The sequence below is a fragment of the Megalobrama amblycephala genome, linkage group LG16 (genome assembly GCF_018812025.1).
Source record: "Megalobrama amblycephala isolate DHTTF-2021 linkage group LG16, ASM1881202v1, whole genome shotgun sequence".
In the NCBI taxonomy this organism is placed as follows: Eukaryota; Metazoa; Chordata; class Actinopteri; order Cypriniformes; family Xenocyprididae; genus Megalobrama; species Megalobrama amblycephala.
The window spans coordinates 44,251,944-44,260,403 of NC_063059.1; the positions used below are offsets into that span (position 1 = coordinate 44,251,944).

At 40.3% G+C, this 8,460-nt stretch overlaps 1 protein-coding gene across 1 annotated transcript; it reads left to right on the forward strand.

Moving 5' to 3' along the window:
• The first annotated feature begins 2,815 nt into the window (after nt 1-2,815).
• LOC125249357 (putative gustatory receptor clone PTE03) lies at nt 2,816-4,312 on the forward strand. The gene is made up of 2 exons (XM_048161638.1): nt 2,816-2,959; nt 3,049-4,312. Exon 2 carries the CDS (start codon nt 3,058-3,060, stop codon nt 4,000-4,002), a length of 945 nt encoding a protein of 314 aa, XP_048017595.1. The 5' UTR covers nt 2,816-2,959; nt 3,049-3,057; the 3' UTR covers nt 4,003-4,312.
• Nucleotides 4,313-8,460: the final 4,148 nt, after the last annotated feature.

Below are 8,460 nucleotides of genomic sequence, written 5' to 3' on the forward strand. Positions count from 1 at the left end.
ATTACTTTGTTCTTTAGTCGCTTCCAGAAAACACCATTACATCATAATGTAACATAACATGTCTTTATTTTACATGTAATTTAAATTAAACATCACTGACCCTAAAGGCAGCAGGCATCATGCAGATAACTAGTTTTGAATTAGGTGAATAGAAACTGGGGACATTTCCTATTTGAGTGGTCAAAATATCACCAAAATCTCATTTGTTATTATATATTTAAAAAACAGGGACAATACATTTTTTGATGTTTTTGTTTTTAATTGTTGTTGGTTCCTTATAGGCTATTATTACATTAATAATTATGATTTAGTTTTATTATTAGGATTTTTGTTTTGGTTTTAATACACTTATTTTAAGTGCTTTTACACGATTAATAGTAAACACTGTAAAAGCAGTTCAAAACAATACGCCTGTTATAGCAAAGAGAATTATGACTTTACAAGAGCACATTACATTACAAAAATAAAACAACATAAATAGGCCTATAAGAAAAATATTTAACAGCATTTAACAAATATTTTTTAACATTATTGCATTTAATATTATGTTTCACAAGCTGTTTTTAGCTACTAAAAGATACAGAAATTACACCTGTTTTAACTTTTAACTATTTTTATCTATTATTTTAAAATAGACTCATTTTAAGCACAAAGTACGTGTATTATTTTATTTTATTTTTTATTTATACATAGGCTATCTGAGTGTAGACTACCTTCACGTACGTAGACGTGTGTGTGGAAATTGCTGTGTTGTGACTGAGGAACTTTTGTGGACGTTTAAAATTGTGCAAAACAATCTCGCACCCTGTTGAGGCTCTGTTATAAAACATACAAACAGTATGAATAGTTAGTATAGTTACCGATAACGCTGTTTATTTTGATATTTGACTATAATGGCGCTTATTTGCTCTGGTCCAGATCCAGATTACGTTCCTCATGAAGTAGCGGCTCGCGCGCGCGACCAAGTAGCTGCACAGCGCCCTCTGTTGGTGAACATGATCACTATACAATTTCTCCAGCAGGCTGCTGTATGCTCGTCGGGCTTTTTGCAATGTCGTTTTGAACGAGCTGTAAAACGGGGACATTTCCAGGGACAGCTCCAGTCGGGGGACAGAACACCAAAAACCGGTCTGCAGATGGTCACCACCAACCACGGTCACCCTATTTTTTAAACAGTTCGGACCAAGTCCAACTCCGCTCCACTCAGCCGTCACAACCAACAAATGACCGTGTTTACTCCTTTCTTTTCAACCATTGGGTAGGATTTAAAAAAACGGCTGTTGTATTTGTGTAAGGCGGGATGTTACTTACATTGGTCGAAGCGCTGTTAAATATAGGTGAAAAACTATGCAGCAAAAAGAATAAATAAAATGCTTTCTTAAAAAGGCAAAAGAATGCATGCACATTTTTTTTTTAAATATTATAATTAAAAACCACCAGACTGATGAAAATGCGGGACATTTTCTCAATATGCGACGTGCTGGACAAGGAGTCAAAATGCTGTGCGGTACAACGCAAAGCGGGACGGGTGGTCACCCTATGCAGCAAATATTTAAATAATACAACGCTAACCATAACAGTTTATTAAAGGCGCTCTAAGCGATTCTGAGCGGAGTAACTTCCTGTTGACGTTCGAAGTGTTGTCAAACAAAACAGAGGCTAGCTAGACCCTCCCTCCTACTCCTCCTGGTCCTCCCCTCCGTGCTTCCTGAAACAGTCATGAACGCGCATTTAAAATGTAAGTAGCTTGCGTATTGACGCTGCTTTTCGTTATTAGCTGGAGCATGTTTATTATGTTAAGTGGTCCAGGCTGCACCAGTTTGTTTTTATTGCAGTTTTTGGAGCTTGTGGCGACTACAGAGACCGCGTTTTTTTTCCGTGTGTTCAGGGGACAGGCAGCTAGCGCATAGTGAGGAGATGTTTGCGGTATGTGACAAAAAAAATTGGGCCTAAAAACGCGTCAAATCGCTTAGAGCGCCTTTAATGTACTGTCTGAAATGTTGGTTCATGAATATCCAGTATTTATTTTAACCCCGGCTAAATTATGAGCATCAGTTGGCTACTCTCCAAGATGTTTATGCTCGTTTTTTTTACCTTTATTCGACTTCCTATCACTTGTTTAGTTTTACAGCTGATTCTGTCGTTGTCTCTGCTGGTAAAGCAATAAAAGTGTATTCCATAGTTTAGTTTTTCCTTTTTGCTTTGCCAGACAACACTATGCTGCTACTAGCATATCTATAGAGGCAGCAGCCAATGAGCGTGAGGATTCTCTTTGGCGTTTTGTGAAACACAGCGGGGGTCACATCACTTCAATATGGTGAAATACATTCAGGAGCCACCCACACCATACATTAGTGATAGGAGAAACAAAACGTCTTGTTTACTGTTTTGAAAGCCCTTAAAACTCTAATTGCTGGTGATGCCCACTGATGTCATATAGCCTAGATCAGTGGTGACACCTGCTGGTCAAAACTGTGTAAATGCAATGAATGTGTTATGTGTCATTAAAAATGTCAACAAATTTGTAAAACTTTTTAAAGACCGTGGCCCTTTCCCAAATGATCCCATTTAGATAACTCTTTTAAATAAATAAACATTAAAAGCAACATTAAAGTTCTCCAGTTAGTTGTGCTATCTTAGAAATGGACAAAGTTCTCCAGTTAGCCATGCTCTTTCATTGATTCATCTAATTAAAAAAAAAAAAAAAAAGGATTTGTTGATATCATTGTCATAGTGGTTTTTTTCCCTCATGAGGTTTATAATCCACATAGACGGATAACTTAAAGACAGTATAAAAGACCCAAGATAAAAGCGCACACACTAGTTAAAGGTCCGGTTGCTGCATGACTGCTCGGTCAATCAACCAGACACTAAGTAAGTGTCATGTTATTGACAGCTCATAACTGTCACCATATCTTATGCAGAAGAGCAAAGGATTTCTAAATGTACAGAATCTGTTGTAAGTATTTTAAATATTACATATTTACCCATAGTATACCTGGTTGAGCTGTAATATTTGATATATTTGCCCTTTTCTACTTTGTTTAGGATGATATCATGTCTTCAGCTGGCAATGTCTACAATGTGTCATCTGATCTGTTTCTTCAGGGCTTTGAGCTGTCTCCTGAGAAGGCCATTGTTGCATTTGTCTTTGCCACTCTGAATTATATAATTATATTGTTCTGCAACTCCTTCCTCCTGTTCACAATCATAAACAATAAGGGTCTTCATGAACCGATGTACATTCTCCTGTTAAATTTGCCTATTAATGACCTCATAGGCTCCACTTGCCTGTTCCCTCATATCATGCGGGAGCTCCTGTTTGACACCAGGACCATGTCGTTCTCCATTTGTATTACTCAGGCTTTCTTTATACATCTATATGCTGCTACTGTGGTCCTCATCTTGACTGCCATGGCATATGACAGATATGTTGCTATCTGCCAGCCAATGAGATACATTACCATTATGAGCAACGTTCACCTCATTAAGATCATCATGTTGGTTTGGCTCTCTAATTTGACACTGATAGCCATGCTTTTCATTCTCCTCCTGCGTTTGCCTCGCTGTAGGTCTTACCTTAACAATCCATTTTGTGACAATCCCTCCCTGCTTCAGTTGGTCTGTGGAGACACGGCCATTAATAACATGTATGGACTGTTGTTGACAGCTGTCTGTCAGGTGATAACAGTTGGTCTGATTTTGTACACATACCTACAGATCCTCATAGCTTGCTTTCGCAACAAAAGCTCTGACACGAGAAGTAAAGCTCTGCAGACGTGTGGTACACATCTAGTTGTCTTTATCTTGTTTGAGTGTTTGGGTCTTTTCACGATCATCTCATACAGGATAAAAGATATTTCTCCTCACTTAAGAAAATTCATTACGATTGCTGGTCTAATATTGCCACAGACGGTGAATCCTGTTATATATGGAATGAGAACTAAAGAAATCAGGGTCAAAGGGATCCAGTTTTTCAAGAAAAAAGTTTTTGCATTGTGAACAAATAACTTTAGAATCACAGTTTAGCAGGTTGTCACATGTCCTGATATATCCTTTTCTGCTGGACTTAATTTGACTGATATTTAAAAAAGGGCTAAATGCAATTCCAGTTTATGACCACAAGATAGAAACCTAAACCACTTTTTAAAATGGTACCAGTGGCACATACATACAGTATATACACATATACACACACAATATAAGTATATTTTATACTGTAGTCTAAGTTTTAAAATTACATTTATTAAGCTGAGTAATGAGCCAAGATCCTTGGCATCTCAGAACACAAGATTGGTTACATGTATGCCAATAATATGAATAAATACTGTGTTTTTATTTTATAGATAATTACACACTCTTTATTTTTTTCTTAATACCTCTGTAATCTTTTTACAAGACTTTCTTCTTACAATTTGTTTAGTACTATTGTCTACTAAATTGATGCCTCTGAAATCACGTCTTTATGTAAGATACAGAAAGAAAGAAAGAAAGATTATTATTGAAACAATTTGTTACCTAACTTCCCAAAACCATTATATTATTAGACACAGAATTATTTTTGCATCTAACCCTTTCAAATATGCATGTATAGAACTGCAAGAATAATAGCAAAATCTATTTAAAAAGTATTATTTTTTTAAGATTGTAAGATTTTGATAATATCTTTTTTTCATTCCATCCATCCATTCTGTAAACCGTTTGTCCTTTAGACAGGTACATTCATACTGTGATGCAACAGTGCTACTAGTCTGTGGCAGTGCTGTGTCTTTTGTTCCTTCCCTGCTGAATAATCCATCTTAAACCAGCATGAATTCATATTGGTTCAGGATGGTTTATGCTGGTTTAGTGCGGACATAATTTACAGATCAATATTTCACATGAATCATGACAAAGAGTGATCTGAATTGCAGTTTGTCCTGAATCACTTTGAGTATATTGCCCTCTGCTGCTTATTGAGAAATAATTCAGATACTGTATGCTTTGAAATACTGTATTAAATATTTTCAAATACATCATTTTAAAACAATAAATAACCTTAATAATTATAAGTATATAATTTTATTTCTTAATTTCTTGATTATGGCTTTGCTAGGTGCATTGTTTGCACATATATGTATGTTTATTATTTTATTATTACATGTATTATTATTATTAATATTATTATTATTATATAATTAATTTCACAGTAGTTTATTTGCAATAAATGAGGAAGCAAAGTCCTCAGTGTTCTAAAATGTTTAAATCCGATGTAAATTCATACTCCCATTTTCGGTTAAATAAATAAACAACCCAGATAGCACATGTACATTGCAGAGACGTCTATTTGATTTGTGTGTTTTCATCTGGAAGACTAGAGTATTTGCTCATCTGCAACGCGTTTATAAGACTTTTTCTGTCAGATGTTAAATACGCATTTATAAAATGCCTTTAAGATGTTTATGATTTAGACTTATATGTAAAACTGACTTTTAAAGAGGTTTATCAGAGTTTGTACACAGCAGATGCTTTCAAGATGCTTTTCCAAGTGTTCTTTATAACCCAGGTGAAAAAACTGCACTAAAATACACTTTATTTCAGTACACTTAGTAGACTTCCATAATGTACTTAAAGTGCTCTATTTCCATGCGCTAATTTTGTACTTAATATACCAAAAATTGTTCTTTAGTACTTCTTAAGATAATCTTAACATCTAAGTGACCTTAACTGTGCCATTTTGAGACAGCATGAATATAAACTAAAATGTGCTTTCAACATACTATCTGTTTTAAAAAAAGTATTTAGTTAACCACTTGTAGTACACTTGAACCCATCTCTCGTACACTTATCAGACATAGAAAATACACTTATGAATTATTTATGTAATGTATAAAAAATAAAGAATAATGTATGTGTAATGATGGGTCAGTAGAGTGTGGATCCATTTGGAGCTTTATTAACACAATGCCAAATACAAACAAGGGCAAGGCAGTACCGTAAACAAGGACAGGCAATGGTCGGGGCTGGCAGCAGAGAATCAGAGTCGGGTCACAGGCAAGGATCAAGACAGGCGGCAAACAATCACAGATCAGTAAACAGGCAGGAATCAGGGCAGACGGCAAAGGTTCAGCAGAGGTAAACAGTCTAGGTAATAAGATATCAGTCCACAAAATAAACGCTCAGAAATGATCACCACAGCAAATCAAGACTTCGCGATGGATGTGTGTGTGTGTGCGTCTTAAATAGTGTGAGTGTGATGCGGTGCAGGTGTAAATGCAATCAGTCCCAAGAATGAGGGCCTATGGGAAATGGAGTCCGGAATGGTTGTGAGTCAATATTCAGGTGATGGCTCCCTCCGGCGATCCGGAGGATGCACCGTGGGAGCCGCATTCGTGACAGGGCCCCCACCCTGTGAGCGGCTCCAGACGCGAAGGAGGCGGACGCCGGGGTCTACCACGAGGTCGCGGGGCCGGTCTCTCCTGGGTGCGTCCGATGGAATTCCTCCATGAGATTGGGGTCCAGGATATCATCTGCATTGACCCAGGATCGCTCCTCCGGTCCGTACCCCTCCCAGTCGCCCAGATATTGTAGCCTCTGGACCCCGGCGCCTGGAATCGAGCAGCTCTCGAACATGATAGGCCTCCTCACCCTCGATCATTAGCGGTGGGGAATGATGGTCCTCGGCTCCCTCCGGTTCCCCTCTCGGACCCCCGGAGGGTTTCAGCAACGAAACATGAAAAGTGGGAGAAACGCAATAATTAGCAGGCAACTTTAAGCGAAAAGATACAGGGGTAATTTGTTTAGTGATTTGGAAAGGCCCTACATACCTGGGACTGAGTTTCTTGCATGGAAGTCTTAACCGCAGATCTCTGGCGGACAGCCAGACCCACCGTCCTACAGTGTACCGGGGTTGTGGTCGTCGATGTCTGTTGGCCTGAGTCTCTTGCTTCCTGACTGCACGCTGAAGATGGTGATGTGCTAAGTCCCATGTCTCCTCACTCCTTTGCATCCATTCGCTGACTGCAGGTAACTCAGAGGGCTCGCCTGACCATGGAAATAACGGCGGTTGATAACCCAGGACACATTGGAATGGGGTGATGCCGGTAGCCGGTTTCCGTAGCGAGTTCTGCGCATACTCTGCCCACATGATATATCGGCTCCACTCAGACTGTTTGCTCTGACAATAGGTGCGAAGAAAACGTGGGAGTTCCTGATTCAGACGTTCCGTCTGACCGTTGGACTCTGGGTGATAGCCTGAGGTGAGACTGATATTAACATTCAGGTTCTTGAAGAAGGCGGCCCAGACCCAAGAGGTGAATTGTGGTCCCCTGTCTGATACGATATCGTCAGGTAATCCATACAGTCTGAACACGAAATTGCACAGTACTTCGGCGGTCTCGAAGGTCCGTGGGTAGTTTAGAGGAGTGGTATGAGGCGACACGCCTTGGAAAAGCGATCAACTACTGTGAGGATGGTAGTGTTGCCTTGTGAGGCGGGCAGGTCAGTGATGAAGTCGATTGCGATGTGAGACCAGGGGCGTTGTGGAATGGGCAGTGGTTGCAGCAGACCAGCAGGCGACTGGTGAGAGGGTTTGGATGTTTGGCAGGCTGTGCAGTGGTGGATGAATTGAGTTACGTCGTGAAGCATGGATTCCCACCAGAACCAGGTTTTGCAGCAGATTATGAGTGGCAGTGATACCGGGATAACCAGAGCTAGGAAGATCGTGGACATGGTGTAGAACTTTATCTCTCAGATGTGCTGGTACGTAGGTGCGATTGGGTGGACATGTGGTCGGAGGAGTGGATTGCTCATTGGCCTGGGTTATTTCGGTCATGATGTCCCATTGAACTGGTGCGAGAAGGAGGGAGTCAGGGATGATGTGTTCTTCAGCCTTCGGTTGTTCGATTCGCTTGGTTTGTCGAGATAGCGCGTCCGCTTTGGTGTTTTTTGGAACCAGGTCTGTAGGTGACATTAAAATGGAAACGGGTGAAGAACATAGCCCATCGGGCCTGACGTGGGTTTAACCGTTTGGCTGAGCGGAGGTATTCTACGTTTTTGTGATCTGTGAACACCGTGAATGGATGTTGAGCTCCCTCCAACCAATGACGCCATTCTTCCAGTGCCGCTTTCATGGCCAGCAGTTCACGGTCACCTACGTCGTAATTTCGTTCTGCGGCTGACAATTTCCTAGAATAGAAGGTGCAGAGATACATTTTTTCGGGATCGCCTTGACGTTGGGACAGAATGGCACCGATACCAGTGTTGGAAGAAGTCCACCTCCACGATGAAAGGGCGCTCCGGGTCAGGGTGACGGAGAATGGGTGCCGTTGTGAACCGTTCCTTGAGCCCTTCGAATGCTTGGTCAGCCTCTGGAGACCAGAGAAGATGAGAGGATGAGCGTTTTGTCATGGAAGTCAGGGGTGCGGCTACACTGCTGAAGTTTCGAATGAACCGACTATAAAAGTTGGGAAAGCCCAGGAA

What these genes read in the sequence shown, in the direction of transcription:
- LOC125249357 (XM_048161638.1), top strand. Translation starts at nt 3,058, where the DNA reads ATGTCTTCAGCTGGCAATGTCTACAATGTGTCATCTGATCTGTTTCTT.